Source organism: Danio rerio, chromosome 4 (genome assembly GCF_049306965.1).
Source record: "Danio rerio strain Tuebingen ecotype United States chromosome 4, GRCz12tu, whole genome shotgun sequence".
In the NCBI taxonomy this organism is placed as follows: Eukaryota; Metazoa; Chordata; class Actinopteri; order Cypriniformes; family Danionidae; genus Danio; species Danio rerio.
Genome location: NC_133179.1, coordinates 15,499,001 through 15,518,458, shown reverse-complemented (window position 1 = coordinate 15,518,458; position 19,458 = coordinate 15,499,001). Strand labels below are relative to the sequence as shown.

At 34.6% G+C, this 19,458-nt stretch overlaps 3 protein-coding genes across 6 annotated transcripts in view; 2 read left to right on the top strand and 1 right to left on the bottom strand.

Annotated features, from left to right (window-relative positions):
• slc26a5 (solute carrier family 26 member 5) overlaps positions 1 to 3,037 on the top strand; it is a 47,852-nt gene extending 44,815 nt beyond the window's left edge. For 2 of the 3 annotated variants that reach the window (XM_073945595.1, XM_073945596.1), the window contains one exon: positions 1,772 to 3,037. In XM_073945595.1, coding sequence (XP_073801696.1) covers positions 1,772 to 1,911 — 140 coding nt within the window. In that variant the 3' untranslated portion in view covers positions 1,912 to 3,037. 3 annotated transcript variants of the gene reach the window in all.
• A 153-nt stretch (positions 3,038 to 3,190) lies between these two features.
• Positions 3,191 to 8,602, bottom strand: psmc2 (proteasome 26S subunit, ATPase 2). The gene is given in 12 exon segments (NM_200966.1): positions 3,191 to 3,447; positions 3,547 to 3,643; positions 4,011 to 4,213; positions 5,927 to 6,014; positions 6,116 to 6,280; positions 6,383 to 6,478; positions 6,562 to 6,634; positions 6,718 to 6,849; positions 7,707 to 7,806; positions 7,912 to 7,993; positions 8,145 to 8,182; positions 8,478 to 8,602. Coding segments are annotated over 12 exon segments (1,302 nt in total). The 5' UTR covers positions 8,548 to 8,602; the 3' UTR covers positions 3,191 to 3,289.
• A 285-nt stretch (positions 8,603 to 8,887) lies between these two features.
• prdm4 (PR domain containing 4) lies at positions 8,888 to 19,052 on the top strand. Of its 2 annotated transcripts, none has more exons than XM_017354919.4 (12): positions 8,888 to 8,966; positions 9,326 to 9,373; positions 9,445 to 9,557; positions 9,653 to 9,841; positions 11,815 to 12,570; positions 12,860 to 12,976; positions 13,364 to 13,482; positions 14,530 to 14,615; positions 14,748 to 14,875; positions 15,627 to 16,055; positions 16,935 to 17,103; positions 17,586 to 19,052. In XM_017354919.4, the coding sequence occupies exons 3-12, from the start codon at positions 9,446 to 9,448 to the stop codon at positions 17,914 to 17,916; spliced, it is 2,436 nt and encodes an 811-aa protein (XP_017210408.1). In that variant the 5' UTR covers positions 8,888 to 8,966; positions 9,326 to 9,373; position 9,445; the 3' UTR covers positions 17,917 to 19,052. The 2 variants fall into 2 exon arrangements, with proteins under 2 accessions (XP_017210408.1, NP_001116215.1); NM_001122743.1 differs by having other exon boundaries at positions 8,913 to 8,966; positions 12,827 to 12,976; positions 17,586 to 18,102.
• The last annotated feature ends 406 nt before the right edge of the window (positions 19,053 to 19,458 follow it).

Here is a 19,458-nt window from a genome sequence, read left to right as displayed (position 1 = left end):
TATAATAGAGTTTAATATGTGTAGCAAAGAGTAATCACTTCCTAAGTAATATAGGAGGCATAAAATAGTTTTAGTGCTGGGAAAAAAATTATTGCAATTAATCACATCAGAAATAAAAGTTTGTTTTGATATTATTTAAGTGTTTATTAATTAATAGACCCCCTGTTTATTTTCCCCTAATTTCTGTTTAACAAAGAAAAGATTTTTTTCAACACATTTCTAAACATAATAGTTTTAATAACTCCTCTCTAATAACTGATTTATTTTATCTTTGCCCTGATGACAGTAAATAATATTTTACTAGCTATTTTTCAAGACACTTCTATACAGGTTAAAGTGACATTTAAAGGCTTAACTAGGTTAATTAGGTTAACTAGGCAGGTTAGGGTAATTTGGCAAGTTATTGTATAACGATGGTTTGTTCTGTAGACTATTGAAAAAATATATAGCTTAAAGGGGCTAATAATTTTTACCTTAAAATGGTTTTAAAAAAAATTAAATCTGCTTTTATTCTAGCCAAAAATAAAACAAATAAGACTTTCTCTAGAAGAAAAGAATATTAGCAGACGTACTGTAAAAATTTCCTTGCTCTGTTAAACATCATTTAGGAAATATTTAAAAAAGAAAAAAAATTCAAAGAGGGGCTAATAATTCTAAATTTAACTGTATACATAGATGCAATTAGTTGTAATTAGGCTTTGCCCAGCACTAAATATAATATAATATAATATAATATAATATAATATAATATAATATAATATAATATAATATAATATAATATAATATAATATAATAAAATAAAAACTTGCTGGATAAGTTGGCGGTTCATTCCACTGTGGCGGTTAAATTGTTAACCATGCCAATATATTATAAACCATTACATTACAAATGTAGCAGGCAGTAATTTTTATCTGTACAAATGTAATAATATAATATTTATTTATTTGTTTGTTTGTTTGTTTATTTAACAGGGACAAACACTTGACACAAGACAACTGATGCCGTATAATATAATATAATATAATATAATATAATATAATATAATATAATATAATATAATATAATATAATATAATATTATATAATATAATATTATATAATATAACATGGCAATAAATAATGTATAACATAATAATATACATATGTTATGTAACATAACATACATATCTAATAACATAATATTATTCGATAATATAATTCCATAAGCGTTTGCTTTATTTAGGTTAAAGTTCATTGATATATTTGTTAAACATGGCAACATGTTATAAACCATTACTTTACATTTTATATGTAGCAGTGAGTAATTTATATCTGTACATACTGTATGGAATGATATAATAACAAAGACAGCTGATAATATAATTCAGCTTAATATAATATAATATAATATAAATCGATAAGTTTGTAGGCTTTATGTAGGTTAAAGTTCATTAATATATTTGTTAAACATGGCAATAGGTAATGTATATTTACACATAATTTAATATAATATAATATAATATAATATAATATAATATAATATAATATATAAATGAAGTGTCTATCAGAGATCAAATGCTTTATGTAGGTTAAAGTTTATTCATATTTGCTGGATGTGGGAAACATCTCCACCTAGAGTTGCGACTAAAAACAAGCTCATACAGACAGCCAACTAGAAATTTAAGTTAATTGATCAAATATTATGTAATATAAAATAAATGAATATTAAAACAATAAACAAATTCTTCCTCAAGATGCTTGTATAACCGTATATATATGTTTGTGTTGTGCAGGGACCCTTCTGTCTGAACTCAGGACGCTCCAGTTCTTCAGTGAGCCTGTGACCCCTGACCTCATTTTCCCCACCATTCATGACGCAGTACTGCAGTGTAAACGTTGGAGGGATCTTCCCGTCCACCCAAACATCCACTGAACACAAACAAAACACCCAGGTGACCTCTGGGTTTGAGCGGGTAGGGCTGGAGTGGCGCTAATATGGATGGCGTTGTGCTGGAACGAGCACATGTACTGTTACTCCTAAGTCGCTTTGGAAGTCACCGAGCCCAAAATGTTTTAGATTTCAAAAAACACTTTATTTAATGCCAATATACCAGCAACTGTTGGGCTTAATATTGTGGCTACTCTGGTTATTATCGCAATAGCCATGTTTTTAAGATACTGACGACTGTAAAACACTCTGTACCTTCAGTTATTTTAAGTGCAATTAGGGTGGATGGATTAATGACCAATTTAGGTTTTTAGCGCTGGTCTAAATCTTTTAATGACATTCCAGCGAGCTTATTTTTATGATAGAAATTTAGTTTTAAAGTTGTACACGGTGTGCTTGCTGTTTGGCAATACAAATTAGGCTAATCATGAGTATTTCTGTTTTATTATTATTTGGTGCCGTTTCTGATCTGGCTGTAGTATTCAGTCGTTTTAAAAAGCAGCTTAATTTGTTACTTAATATCGCACAGTTGGCGAAGATGCTGCTTTTGATGTTATGATATACTTTAATCTGACGTTTCTGAGAAAAACAACTTCGTTTGCTGCCAGATATTGATTGTGCTTTTTCGCTTTAGGGTTTTACAGCCCCTTTAGTTCAATCGGTGACATTTTTTTTGGCTAATAGTTTATCTAGGTCACACCAGGGTTAGTTTGAACCTACTGTTTGTATTTATTTTCTTTGTGTGACTTCAAAAAACATTATTATCACAAAGTGTTCTTGGTTATTGATTATTGAAACAGCGCATTTCAAGCAGCAGACATCACATGAAGCGTTACATGAAGTCTCTGATGTTTGACGCAGACACTGCCTATGAAATGGTCACTCCGGGCACTCTTTGTGCTCATAAGGATTTTATAAATATATATATTTTATTCTGTACTAATATTTAGATGCTGTTTTATTGGGGGGTAATGAAGACCAAAGTTCAACAATCAGTTGCAACGGCAGTGTATTTTATTGTCTTTTTATGCATTTGTGAATTTAGGATATTTTTTATTGTATAATAAATGCAAATCACAACTCTAAATTATTAAATGTTTATTCCTTAAAAGTGCCTTCCAATTTATTTATATATTTTTAAATGGGTATAAAATAGCTTTCAATGCCAACTTACAAATTAGACCCTCTTTCACTTGCTAGTTTGTGTGTGAAAGACGTTTCTGAGGGAATATTTTTTCTTAAAAATAATACAGAGGACATCTAGTATGGATAATGTTTTTATTGGATACGTGACATCACAGAACGACAGGAATCTTTGAATTATATCAGGCAGAAAACAAACAGAAAAGCACATACAAGAGGTTTAGTTGTAAGTCATGTAGCGAGGGGTGGCGCTGAACTTGGCGTAAGACTTGATGACCTTATTCACGGCCTCCAGGAAGTCTTTCTCCGTGGCGATTTTTCTACGAGCTCTAATGGCGAACATTCCAGCCTCCGTGCACACGCTGCGAATCTCAGCACCTGAGGGGAGAAAAACACAGCAAGCAACGTGAACTTAAGCTGGAAACTTTAAGTCTTTGCAAGTATAATGTGCTTTCATGTTTGCTAGTAAGGACTAACCTGTGCTGTTAGGACAGAGTCGTGCAAGAAGCTCAAAGCGGATATCTCTCTCCACACTCATAGAGCGGGCATGAATCTTGAAGATGTGAGTACGTCCCTAAAAAAAACAAATCATTACATATTAATCAGAATGTGATGTTAAATGACAAGTAGCAGTAGTTTTTCCTTGTCACTATTGTAATTCTTCCACTGCTTACACTATAGACCATTTTGAGGGAGGTAAACGAATCAATAGTCCCAACATATTTCCATTTTCCTATTTTTAATTTCTATAGCTTCTGAGAATCCAAATAGAGCCACATAATGATAAATAATGTTATGATAGCGGTTTTACCCTCAAGTTATGATTGAATTGCCTCTTGTTATAGTTATGAAATAGTTTTATAACAAGCAGGAAATGTTTATGGGCCAGTGACATCGCCACATTGAAATGGCCTATTGTATTGGATTGGTTTAATACTTACTTCCAGGTCAGGCAGGCTGAACTCGATCTTTCTGTCCAGACGGCCGGGTCTCATCAGAGCAGGATCTAGGGTGTCTGGTCTGTTGGTGGCCATCAGGACTTTAATGTTCCCTCTGGGATCGAATCCGTCCAGCTGGTTGATCAGCTCCAGCATCGTTCTCTGCACTTCATTATCACCTCCAGCGCCATCATCAAAACGGGCACCTATTAGAGCAAAGCAATAGTGCAGTTATTAGGTGTCCAATTAAGGCTTCCCTATTATATAGTAGACAAAAGGTATGCTAATAAAGCAGTAGGCATAAAGTACCTGGATGAATGTTGGTAACTGTTTTAGATCCCATTTTTCCTCTGTTGTTTTTTTTCCTCGCCAAAATAATTATTTCTTGTATTTCTTCTATCAAACTAATAAGGTGTTTTGGTTTAAAGGAAGAAGTTTGGAACAACATGATTCAAGCAAATGACAGAATTATCTTTTTAGATGGACAAAAAACAAAACAATAACAATAAATTTAATAGAATTGTTTAAAATAACCCAATGTTATCTCATTTACCGCTACCTTCATTAGTTCACTAATATAGTCCACCTGAAGGAGTAAATGATGACCTTAGTGGTCGTTCCTTGCTGTTTATTATTTGAAACTAAGCAAACTGGAAGCAACTGTAATAATGCAACACTGTTTTAAAATTTAGTTCACATAATTCTAAATTATGCAATTTATTAATCCATTAACTGCCTGCTCAACAAAACGGTTGACCACATATTGACTGTTTTAAATTATGGCTGTTAAAGTCATTTAAAGAATGACTGTTTTAAATAATGTCTTACAGCATTGTTGGTTTATAAAAAAAATACCAAACAAACATAATCCTGTTGCACTTCTACACTTAATTTGGTTTTATTGTATAAAAAAGCATATTGAATGAGAATCTAAAATATTTGATGGCATACTTAAAAAATAAAGATGTAGTATTCAAAAATGTTTTATTTTGAATATTTTGAAATAAAGTGGTCTTACACTTCATATTTTCAGATTTTTTATATGTATTAATTCCAGTACTTTTACCATAAACCGACATTTCAATCATTTGGTAGAGGCTGATATTTTAGAAATTATAGGATGTTGAAAAAAAAAAAAACATTAAGTGTGTTAACTTGCAACATTAGGAGTTAAAAAAATGCTGGGTAAAAACATTTCTGGGTGGGGTAGTTAAAGGGTTCATGAATTCAAAATTTGTACAATTGTACAATTTGGTTGGAAAATGGATAGATGATTCAGCTTTGGGCACCATCTTCTGGTAATATGTGGGAATTCATTTGCCATGAGCCTATTTTAGATCATTGTGAGTGTTTTTTAACCACTCATAGCACATCAGCTGATGCATTATAGGATTGAACTTAGTCTCAGACACTGCTACAAATGTCACCTCAAATAGCGCCTTATTTAAGGGCACAGGGAGCAATTTCAGACACAGCCTACGATTGGATCTTTATTGCAGTGACTAATGCTCAGGGCTTGATTTATATTTAAAAACATATCTTGACAATTCAGTTTTCGAGATGTCTTAATTTTAAGGGGGTCTTACTGTGAAGTGCTCCGTTACTAGCACAAGATATTGTCTAAATATCTTATATTTAAATACAGCTAATATAACATGTAAGATAGTCACTATCTGACCCTGAGGTGTCAATCTACTAAAGCACATCCCCAAGAGGTTTACTGAACTTTAGATCAAATGGTGATTAGTTCAAGTGTTTACTAAGGAATGAAAATGCTACTGAATTGTCATCCTGCATCCAAACCTTGACTGTTTTAAAGCAAGGCCCTCAGCAGACCGTTAAGGGACCTCAAAATCTCAAGTCTCGCAGCTTGAGCTGGCCAAAAGTAGTAAATAATCTTATGCAGACTTTATAATTACCTCCAATAGCATCAATTTCATCAAAGAAGATCAGACAGGCTTTCTTGGTCCTCGCCATCTCAAAGAGTTCACGAACCATCCTGGCACCCTAGGTTAGTCACAAAACATGGTGTTTATTCATATTTGTCTTGCACTTAAATCACTTTTTTTTTTAATTACAGCTTCATGCAGAAGAGAAAAGGCACCTACCTCTCCAACATACTTCTGGACCAGTTCAGACCCGATGACTCTGATGAAGCAGGCGTCTGTACGGTTAGCCACAGCTCGGGCACACAGGGTTTTCCCTGTTCCAGGGGGCCCGAACAACAACACACCCTTTGGAGGCTCAATACCCAGGTTGACAAAGCGCTCAGGCTGAAATTAAAAGAGATTATTTTTGAACTGATGTCCATAGACATGTAATGCCCGCTGTGTATAATTAGAAGGTACATTTGAATGCATGCATGCATGACTCACATGGAGCAGAGGAGTCTCGACCACCTCTCTGAGCTTCTCGATCTGCTCTTTGCAGCCTCCAACATCGCTGTAGGTCACATCAGGCTTCTCCTCTACCTGTATGTGTACAAGACTCAATTATTTGTGCGGTGGTCCCTGGATAATATAAATGATACCAAGCAATCGGTGTTGTTTCGTACCTGCATCATAGTGACCGTAGGATCGATTTTGGGTGGCAGAGGAATATGGATCTGATACTTATTCCTGTCAACGCTGTGAACAGGTACACAACGCATCACTTTTAGGTGCTACGCAGGTAAAAACAGAAATAGCTGATTATCTTTTCATTTGCTTACCCAACCCTCATTCCTTCTTCAATGTCAGTCGGAGCAACCTGATCGCTCAGGTCCACCACAAACTTGGCAAACTGTTTCACATTAATGATATACTTTGGATCCTCAGAGTCAGCGTTGATGATCTTGGTGCATCTATGAACAGCAAATAAAAATGTGTAGTGTTATATAAAAAGTATAGGCTTTTGCAAACCTTGTTTCATTACAACCTCTTTATTACATTCAGTGATGTTCAGAAATGATGGTTAATTCAATTCTCATTTTTGTTGTTTTGTTATAAACAGCAAAGATGCTTTATCATTTAAAAATAAAGTGCAATATTAGTACAAATGCTAAATTTCTTAAAATTGTATTTATGTACACTTTTAAATGTAGTACATTTTGATTATTTAAAGCTGAATATAAGTATATGTACTTAAAAATGGAAACTATTTGTGGTTCAGTATTTACTGACACTACTTTAGTGAATTGAAGACTTTTTAGGACCCTTTAAGACCAGTATGAATGAAATTTTAGACTTCTACAGGGCTAAACACTGATAATTATTTCTAATAACCCAGTTTGCCAATAAATAAATAAATAAAATATATAAACAATGTTATTATCATGAGAAACTTTGTAATTGTTTTTAGTTTTCTTTCCTTGATTTTATTAAGATGGATTTATGGTGATTGAATGGATGTCAACCCGATTAGGTAGCTTTACTTGGATATGGGAAATTTAAGAACTTTTTAAAATAATTTAGGACCTACAACACAATATTTTTGTGAATTTAAGACTTTAAGGCCTACAATTTTGTTTTTTAAATTTAAGACATTTTAAGACAGCAGACACCCTGTATTAGGTGTACAACTTTACATCTGGTTTCTTCATAGAAAATGTATTCATTTAATTTCATTCAACGTTACATTATTTTTTAATCTAAAAAAAAAAAATTATTCCACCATTCATTGCACCCTAGATTAATATCTAAAATGCTATAATAGTCATACCTGGCCACCTGCAAAGGCTGCTCACTCTGTAGAGTCTGCTTGTCTGCTGCCAGATCCCATAGTGCCGGAGGAGCCAGACCTGTATCAGACTCTTTAATACCTGTATGGGACACACACACACATACAAAACAACATCAGTGCATTTGGTTTAATAAATAGAGAGACATAAAATCAGTTTCTTACATTGCAACGACAGCGAACATACCTGTCAGCTCATTTATTTTCTTCAGAAGCTGCTGAATATCATCTTCCACTTGTTTAATCTGTCTGGAATATGTGCTTTGGCCCTGTTCACAAATAAATAACACAGTGTTATTTAATTATTTATGTAATTAATTATTATTACAAATAATAGCTTAACCCTCACTGAAACCCATCTGAATGAAAATAAGATGTCTTTCTATAGTAGTAGTAACCTTCTATATTAGTTGTACTTACATAGGTTTTTAGAAGTGCAATATCTCCTTCATCCAAAGCTGTAAAACAGTTAAAAATGTATTACTAAAATATACTCCAATCAAATGACCCTTTGATTTTATTTTGTAAGACTCCTACTCATGCCAACAAGCTGACATAACAAGAACTGAAATATCATATCATGAAGTTGTTAAAGTAAATAGGTGGAATAAAATCTGAAATCACTGGCAAAAGATTATTCGGCTTCTGTTGACACTTTACAACTGCTAACGTTATGTGGCTAGTCAACAAATGCTAACTTGTTTGCGAATTCGTTTAAATTAAAATCAACGCAAAAGTCCATGCAAAACATACCTCGAATGGGTTTGTCCTCTTTCTCCTCTTCTTTTACTTTGCGTTGTTCGGTTCCTAAATAATCAGGCATGACTGCTTGCTTGATTGCTAACAAATTCGGTTAGTGACTGTAGGGGCGAGATTACACAGCAGGTTTTCAGACGAACAGTCACTGCGCTTTTGTGTTCCGGTGCATTAGGACACAGGAAACTGAGCTTTCATTTCAAAATAAACGTTTGTTTTTTTACTCCTTGATTTATTTTTATAATTAAACACACTTATATAAACATAGTTCACATAAAGGTTATTAAAATATGGCATTGTAATTATTTTTAAATGTTTCATGTGCTTAAGTTAGATTTTAATTGTTTGTTGTAATAGACTGTGACATGCCGGGACTTTTATTATGAAATACAACCCCGTCTTGAGTCATACTATGTTTGCCTTTAGCAATGTTTTTGTTTTCATACCACAAATCGTACACGAAGGGATTAATTTGTGGTGTTTATAGTAAGTTATTTATTTGTTTGTCGTTTAAATAATATATGTAACTTGCAATGAACATCTTGCCATGTGTTGTTGCGTTTTTATAAGATAGTAAAATGGCCAACGTAGCACCTTTGAACATAGGCTGATTTATTCTCGCTTTATTGTTGATATCAGTTTAAATACGTTATTATTATTATTAATTTTGAAATGTAATGTAGACATTTGTATTCATTAGGTGGTGTTGGTATTTCATTTTAGGATGTAATTCGCTTTAGCAACACAAACGATTTGTTAAGTATAATGTCAGACAAGTAAGATTATACAAAATATCAAAGTGCTATTAAATGACTAATTATTTAAATCCTTCTCTTTATTTCCAGATCCAAGAATGAATCCATCACACCAATGCCTTAACTGATCTGTGTCAGGTAAACAAATATATGACTGTGGTATAAAAGCTGTGTTTTAAATGTAATAACATGATTATATGTCTGTGCAGGATGAATGACATGAACCTCAGCCCAGTGGGCATGGACCAGCTCAGTGTGCCTGTGAGTGCAAGTCACCTCGGCCTCCCCACATCCCCAACCCACAACCCTATCACCACTCCAGGTCAGGACTTATACGCTCATACGGCATTAAATTTGTTCAATATGGTGTGGGATGTTTAATTTATGGAAAAGTTACATCATTTGGTATTATTTCAGGCATGCCAGTTGCTATTCCAAGCTTGGGCCCATCACTTGGGCCCCTTCCTTCTGCGCTGTCCCTGATGTTACCCATGGGTCCTTTAGGGGACAGAGGAGTTATGTGTGGCCTTCCAGAGAGAAATTATACACTACCACCTCCTCCATACCCACACTTGGAAAGCAGCTACTTCAGACATATCCTACCAGGTAATTTTTTACAGAAAACCTGTTGAGATGCACTTTTAAAAAGGAGTTCCCCTCTTAAGACTAGGCATGGGACTGTTTGATAACCATTTTCAAGATATACAGCGTTTTGGAAAAGTCAAGATTTTAAAACCACCTAAATTTTATGCTATACTGTTCCTATGGTATATGTAAGTATATGTATGTTTTTTTTAGGAAAACAGTATCTCCAGCAGAAAAGAAGCCATTTAAAATTGTAAAGAAATGCTTTTGAAACTAATGAAGAAATCAGAAGTCAATAATTCATTTAAATTACTAAGCCTCGCATGTTTACTGCTGCAAAATACTTTGAATGTTTCTAAAAATAAAATATATATTGTGTTCAAAGTGGAAAAAAGTTATTTGTTTTTCACTCAGACGATTAAAAAGAATATATATTAAAGCAGTAATAACAATACCGTGAAACCGTGATGTTTTTTTCCAAGGTTGTCAGAATCTTATACCGGCCCTTGCCTTCATAAGACAGTAAAACAGCATCTTACATATCTGTTATATCTTAATCATTTTTACAAACTGCTTTTTTATAATAATTGTTCAATCATCAAACATATCTTTATAGCCTTTTCAGGGATACACTGTCAATTTATTGTCAAACAAAGAGAGGTTTATAGTAATAATAACAATATATTTTATTTGCACTTTTCTAAAACCCAAAGCGCTACAACAATAGAGAAATCAAACATGCAATGAAATACAAGTATACATGAAAAATTCTAAAATATAAACACATTAAAATAATCAAGAATCTAAAAATGCAGTCTTAAAAAGATGAGTTTTTAGCATCTTCTTAAAACTAGCTAGTGGAAGCATTTCTTACAGAATTATAGTTTTGAACGGCTTAGTGATTATGTCTTAAAGATATATATTTTAAATGTGATAATCTGCAGTTTTAAATGTTCATAGTTTTCATTATAATTTATAATAAATAGGCAGAAACAAAATATTCTATAAATTATTTTATAAAATTTGCAGAATAGATTAAAAAGCTTGAGTAGAAGTTGTATTCATTTTAATTTGAAGAAATATTAAGATTGTTGCAAGCAGTGCATTTTAAATAAACCATTTTATTTAAATTTTAAAAGAAAATGAAGCACATTTTAAATATATAAATTTTACAAATGTATTAAATTTATGTTTAAACATTTTATGTTTGTTACAATGTGTTTTTTTGTAAAGCTTTAGAAATGTTTTTATATGTGTGAAATGTGTTTTGAAGATTTATCTAAAATGTGTTCTTGACAGAAATAATATATAATTTTTTATTTTATTCCTTCAAATGATTATTATTATTATAATAAAAATACAAAATCACTATATATATACACTATGCTACTCTATTTGTCTGTTACATACATAGTTTTTGTGGTTTCATTCTATACACATTCACATTGTAATATATAATAAATATCTTGTTACACTATACTATTTTGTTTTTCTGTATCAACATATTTTTCTTTGTGTTTTCATTCTATGCATATTCACATTGTATTATTTGAGGAAAATGTTGTATAAAATGCATCATCTTTAAAAAAATTTTCATAGGTTTTTTTCTCCCTTTTTCAATGCTGAATTGACAATGATTGTTGACTTGACCTTATGTTTAATATATTATTTTAGTATTGTTTAGATATTATGAGTCACGAGATCATAGTTTTCAAAAGAAACTGTATACGCACCTGAGCACTGTTACCCTGATCAGTTTGCCAAAACTTGTAGGCGCAGTTTTAAGGAATAGCCATGTCAATTCAGGCTTTTTAACATTTTCTCCACATTTTTTCGAGTGCCTTAGACTGATTTTTGCTGTTTTTTTAATTATAGTTTTTAAATAAACACATATTTTATGTTCATCCCTTCACTGAACTCACGCATTACCCCCATGAACCCCCTATGGGTTGTTAGTCCATGAATTAACTCTTATTTTTTAAAAATCTCCTCAGGTATTCTGTCATATCTAGCAGATCGTCCACCACCTCAATACATACACCCTAGCAGCCTCAACATGGATGGCACTCTCTCTGTGTCCAACAACAACCCTTCTGGCTTAGACCCCTATAGTGGCCCCGGTGGCCCTCTAGAACAAGGCCTGGTGACTTTAGACACACGACAGGTCGGAGGCCAAGCCGATCTCCACCAGGGAGGCTCTCACGAAGTCCAGCTGGGCGCCACAGGACTAACCATGGAGTCCCGTGTGAGCAGTCCGATGTCTCCTGACGGGATAGAGGAAGACTTAGCCACCATGGAGGGTGTCGTGGTGGCAGAAAGCCAACAGCAGCTCGGCAGCAGATCTCAGACTCACGAGGGTTTAGCAGGCGTGGACTCTTCAGGAGGTGTTATGCCTCTTCACGGAGCAGGACTGGAGCTCCCGGTGGTGATGGAGCAGGAACACATGGGTGGAAGAGTAGGATCTGGCGGTACAGGAGCGGGTGGTCCCGGGACGCTGAGTGAAGCCTTGCATTCGGCTGGAGAACTGAACTCTGGGGTGGTTAGTGTGGTGCTCACGGGGGCAATGCTGCCGCAGACACAACTAGAGCGAGTATCTCTACACGGGCCTTCAGGACTGGGACTGGAGCAGGTCAATGTGTCCGCACAAGTGTCTCTTGGACCGGACAACAGTTTGGTACTGGTGAACTCTACCTTACAGCTTGAGGATTCCACATCTAATAAGGAAAATATGGCTACTGCCTTCAACATATGTAAGTTTTGATTTTGGTTTCCCACTTGATATTAATGTAGGTCTTCAGTGATGCACTTACAAGGGGTCAGCTGAGATGATAATAATAATAAAGCTAAATGCACAAGATTTATAATCCATAGCTTGTGTATTTCTGAGTGCATTCAATAAGATGAGGGATAAAAATGTACACAAGGATGCACAAGGGGTTAATATCGAGCCTTTTAATAATGTGATATTGTTTTTGTGGGGGGGTCATGCTTGTTGTTGTCTTCTAGGGTGCACTTTATGTGAGCGGTCTTATCCCTCAGATTGTCCTGAACATGGACCTGTCACATTCATCCCAGACACACCCATTCAGAGCAGAGCCCGCCTCTCTCTGCCCCGCCCCCTGTGCCTTCGCATTTCTGTCACCGATGAGCCCATTGGTAAGTACTCTGCCACTGTTTTGGGATCTAGCACAATGAAAAGCAGTCAGTCTCATTGAGTCTGCATACATTAAGACTGCTGAAACACCTTGACATGGAATTATTATGTACAATTCAGTTTCAAGGTTTGCTTTTTTAGCTTTAATTTGTTTGTACATTACAATGTGTCCTGTTTAATGATTCAGAAATGAAGACTACTATATATTTTTAGAATGTTTAACAGATTTAACATACTAAAAGGGCACTAGGCTTAACAAAAGTTTAAATTCAAAATTAAGCATTTATTAAAATAATTCTGCAGTATTCTATGAAACAATAGGAATAGTCAGTTTTGATTTTGCGTTTTGATTTTGAAAAGGCATTTTTGTTGTTGTTGTGGTTCTCTAGGTGTGTTTTCTAGAGAGTCCATACCCTCCAGAACCTGCTTTGGGCCGATGGTTGGACAGCACTGCAGCAGTGTGGAACTGACAGACTGGTCAGACAAGGACACCCCTCAAATATGGAAGGTCCTTGCAACATATTTCTAAATAAACCTAAACCGCTTAATTCATTATTTATGGATGCACACTGCTGATCAGACAACAGTAAACGTTTTTATAATACAAAAGATTGAGATTTTCAGATTGGTATTATTTCTAGTGGATTGTGTAAAGACTGAAAGGGATAGTTCACCTAAAGATTTACATTGATTCACCCTCAAGTGGTTTCAAATCTTTTTGAGTTCCTTTTTTCTGTCGAAATACAAAAGAAGATATTTTGAAGAATGTTAGAAACCAGCAATCATCAACCTCAATAGTAAGAAAAACAAACTGTATGGAAATCAATGGTTATGTTCTCAATATTACTGTTTTAGAGTTAGTAAATGATTCAATTCAATTCTTCTTTATGTCTATAGTGCTTTTACACTGTAGATAGTGTCAAAGCAGCTTAACGTAGAAGTTTTAGTCATTTGAAACTGCTTCAGTCCAGTTTTAGTTCAGTTTAGTTCAGTTCAGCGAGGTTTAATTTTCACTGCTGAAAGTCCAAACACTGAAGAGCAAATCCATTTATGCGCAGCTTCACAAGTCCCAGACCAAGCAAGCCAGTGGCGAGGAGCAAACTTCTCGAATGTAAAGGAAAAAAGGCCTAGAGAGAAACCAGGCTTAATTGGGCATGACCATTTCTCCTCTGGACAAACTTTCTGTGCAGTGCTGCAGTCTAGGCACTGGAGATTGGAGAACACTGAATTCTGGACGTCCACGATCACAGAATTTTCAGTTTTTGGTGAACTATCCTTTAAATATGTCTTACATCATAGGAATAGATGACCTTTTAAGATATATTTACATCAAAAACAGTTCTTTTAAATTGTATTAAATTTCACAGTATGACACTTTTCTACTGCAGCCTTAGTAATTATTTGAGACTTCAAAAACCAACCTTAAACGTTTACATGGTAGTGTATTCTAAATGCCGTCATTTGCATGTTTTATTCACTATCGCACTGACCTCTCGTATGGGTAATTTTCAGAATGACTTTGGTTTGTTTGTGGTTTATTTGTAATCTAATGTAGATGTTTCACAACGACATCCAAGAATTCTGTATTGTGACGACAGATGAGCATGAATGCAACTGGATGATGTTTGTGAGGAAAGCAAGGTGACTGCCTGACTTTTAATTCAATTCTCTGTTTTTACTATGTATTCCATGTCCAGTGAAATCAGCAAGATCTATATATTGAAAACCCTGCATTTTATGACGTACAAAACTAAAACCCAACACTGTTTGCAGAACTACAGGGGAGCAGAATCTGGTGGCGTATATTGACAATGGAAAGCTGTATTTCTGCACAACCAGAGAGATTCTGCCCGATCAGGAGCTACTGTTTTATTTCAGCAGGGACTACAGCAGACAGCTAGGTGGGTAAGAGGATAGCTTTGTGAATTGGATGACTTGCCTAAGGTGAATGTAATAACATGTGACATTTTGTTTACAAGCTATTTTATTGGCATTTTTTATGGTTGAAACGCATATTTAGTGATTGTATAAGACACAAGGTGGTCATTCATGTTTATTTGGTGCTGTAACTAGTAATAAAGAAAGTATGATTGCATGTTTTTTATTTGTTTTCTTTGTTAAAGTCTTCGCATTTTTACAGCGATGAGACTTTATACAAGATGAGACCGTTTCTTAATGAAAGAAAAACAATCCTTATGTTTAAGTGATAGATGATAGAGTGATAGTGATAGATAAGATGGATGGATGGATGGATGCCATGACGAGTCAAATTATGACATGACAAATTATTTATAAGGTTAGGTAAACTTTATTGTTCCATGGAAGGGAAATTTGTCTTCGGCCCATCACCAGTGACAGTACACAACAGTACACAATTACAAAAATATTTAAGTATATGCACACACTTATACATTAAATAAATGTTAATAAGAAGATAATATATAGAGTGTTTATAAGAAGGTGTTGGGGAAAAATGTGTCTCCTACAAGTGGTCTGTCCAGCCCACTCACCTGTGTGGAGCACACTGCACAATGTTTTCCCAGAAAGATAGATTGTTTATAAGAAAGTAAAGAGATCAATACATAAAATATGCATTACACAGTTATGTTTCATTCATCCAGTTGTTCATTTTCTGTAATTTTTTGTGTTCAGGTGTTCCCAGAGTTCCAGAGGGCCAGATCTGTCATTGTGGAAAAGAATGTGCCTCCTTCACAGAGTTCAAATCTCACCTCGGCAGTCACGCTCAGAGCCACAGTCCTACCCAGGACCATCCCGCTCACCCCGGCCACAGCCAGTCGCATTCGCAGGACAAGGTGACCAATGAGCCGCTCCGCTCCACCTCGTCCCCACAGTGGCAGTGCCATTCAGATGTGAATGAGCATTCCAGCAGCAGCAGCGGTAATGGGCACGGCCGCGAGAGGAAGTTCAAATGCAGCATGTGCACACGAGCGTTCACTACCTCCACTAAACTAAACGTGCATTTCATGGGTCACATGGGCATGAGGCCACACAAATGCAGCTACTGCAGCAAAGCCTTCAGTGATCCCAGCAACCTCAGAAAACACCTGAGAATTCATACAGGTAAATGTGGAAAAACAATTATGGCCAAGATTGTTTATTTACTTTTTGGTAACACTATATTTTACAATCTTGTTTAGCAAGCATGCACTATTTACTGATAACATGCATACATAAACTAGTTAATAACAGGGTACTACCCTTAAACCTACCTTTAAATCTAACCTTAAGTCAGGTAGTTATGCAGTAGAGCACAGTACTTTCATATGTGCATTTTAAATCCACATACAGTAAAGTGCAGCAATTTTCAACAAGCATTTAGCTTGATTTTGATGTATGAGTGAGTACACAAGCAATCTGTCAATTTGCTTAATTATAGGCAGATCTGTCACTAGCCATTTAAAATGAGAGGCAAAGTGAATTTTAAACACAGTAGCCTGAGCTTTGTTAATTTTATAATACATAAAATATTTTTACACTACAAAACAAGGAGAGTTGAATGAAAAAGTGAAAACTCTTTGCCAGTAAGAGGCGCTTTTTGAAGTGCAGTTGGTTAGTGATGAAATGTGCACTGTACTTTTAGACCAGAAATGCCCAAACTAGGGCAAACTGATTTGGCACCCCTGTTATAGACACTACTTTACTTTGCTTTTATGTGACATTTCTACTCTCATCACTGCTCAACTCATGAAACACATGTTTCACAATTCACAGTGTTAACAAACTATTAACGCACCCTACAAGCTTAATAAACTAGTATTTAGCTGTTTTTTAATAGATTGTAAGGTAGAACTTGGGTTTAGGTTTTGGGTAGGATTATAGATGAAGAATAAGATCATACTTTATAACTACTAATGAACAGGTAATATCCTAATATTTAAGCCAGTGGTTAATACTGTGAATTGTGATCTAAACTGAAGTGTTACCTTTTTTCTTCTGCAGGTCAGAAGAACTTCAGGTGTACAGTGTGTGGGAAGTCTTTTACTCAGAAGGCACATGTGGAATCTCATATGGTTATACACATCGGTGCCAAAAACCTTAAATGTGACCATTGTGACAAGATGTTTGTGCGAAAACAAGATCTCAAACAGCACATGTACTCACATTCACTGTAAGGATATATTTATTTTATTTTTTTAAATATTTAATGTCAAATTTAATTACAACATTTATAACAACAAAAATTTGACAATAAATATTTTATTGTCTTATTTTATATATATATATATATATATATATATATATATATATATATATATATATATATATATATATATATATATATATATATATATATATATATATATATATATAGTATATTAAATTATATTAAAATACAAAAATATATATTTGTATGTTTAAAAAATTACGCATTTATTATTAAATACGTATTTTTTGGGGGTGGAGAATAAACTCACAAGTTAAAATATCTACACGTATATAAAGATCCACCACATTTTACTTATGCATACAAAATTAAACAGAATATTTCCTACTGTGATTACTGATTATGAGTATTATTAACATATATTCTTGGTCTACTTACAATATATTCATCTAAACAACTCTATATTTCTATTTTCTCCGTTCCAGAGACCGGCAGATAAACTGTCCAAAGTGTGACAAGCAGTTCCTAAAGCCTGACCATCTTAAAAAACACTTAAACTCTCATGAAGGGAAGCGGGACTTCATCTGTGAAAAGTGCAACAAGGGTTTCCTCACTAAATACCACCTCACACGCCACCTCAAAATCTGCAAGGGCCCAAAGATCGGCCGGGGGGCCACACAGGGTGAGGAAGAAGAGGAGGAAGATGAAGAGGAGGAAGAAGAAGAGGACGAAGAGAGAGAAGCTGAGATCCATCCAGCCAATCAGGAGGAGTGTGCAATCGGAATGGGTGGTTATGCTTCTGAAAAAAATATGTAACTTATACAGTGCGTAACAGGATGAATCCAAGCCTATTTATTATTCCTTTTTGTTCTGCCCATTAGACGCCTTTAAGTCCTTTTGCCAAACTTTATATATCATTCACCAACAGAAATCTGTAGATTTTAATTGAGTTAAAAAATACATTACAAAGTTTCAATGTTAAAGGTGCAGTAGGTAATTGTCTTCAGAAGCATTTTTTGTTGTGCTGGTTGAAAGTCTCTTCACAGTCAAATAGTTATGATTCAAGTAAATGATCTAAATGTATTTATATGTATTTTTATATTTTGGGTAAGGCATGAAACAAAAAAATGTTCATCCAATTAAATAGAGTCGGACCGACATCTCTCATAATTCCGATAAGTAGGCGAAACTGTCAACTGCGCAGCCGTTTGTACGCATCTCCGCCGACCGCTGTCGGTGCCGCACGATCGGTGAAAACCTGCTTAATCCAAACTTTTTAAAAACCTGAATCAATATTGGAGTTACCTTTGCACGTTGGAGAAAGGATGAAACGATGGCTGAAGGATTTCTCTTAGACGGGTAATGTTTTGTTTTAAAACTATTTTAGCTTCATGAAAAGCTGATGTAACGTTAGATGTTGTTACAGACGGGTTATATCTTCACAGAAGCCACTAAAATCTTCCGATAAAAGATTGATAAGACTATTTTCAGTTTCATAAGGGACCTTTTACAGCATCTATAATGTAGATTTTTATTAGTTTAACAACAAAAGACAAGTAAATACCGCTATTCAGCCTAGTTTCCCTGTATTGTTAACCATGCAACTCTAAATATTCACTCTAAAATAGCATGTCAGTTTGGCTTGCTCGGCACTAGTCGTTTTTAACACATGAGTGAAGGTTCTTTTGCTGTGCTCGTATTTAAGGAGGTGTGGCTCTAGACGGCAGGGGAGGGACTGTGATTCAGAGATTAATGCTAAGCTGTTAGCTTTGTGAAAGATCACCTACTGCACCTTTAAATTACTGGTCAAAACATTGCAAACAAAAGACTTTGCCTTTTTAAAGTGCCCCTTTTATTTTATGGTTGTTGTGTTTTCTGTGTTAGACATCGATGTCTATTATGTGTTATGTATTTAAAATGTAAATAAATGGATATTGCATTTTACATGCAAACATTTTGTTCTTTATGATGCTGATGTTTTTTTTTTTTACAAAAATAATTTATTGTACATTTAAGGATTATTATTATTGTGAGCTTAAAATTCACTAAATAAGCACTAAAATAATTTTCTAATATATAAACAAACTTAAATAAATAGGTTGTTTTGTTTAATGCATTTACATTTGTGTATTTATACTGTAAATCATAGGTCGCAACCTGGATTCCTGGAGGGCCACAGTTCTGCACAGTTTTGCTCCAAGCCTAATCAAACCCAGCTGATCCAACTAATCAGGTGTGAGTTGGAGGTGGTTTGAGCTAAACTATGCAGAGCTGCAGCCCTCCAGGAACTGACTTTAAGACCATTGCTGTTAATTAATTAGTATTTGCATTCAAACATCTTGTCATTTATAATGCAAA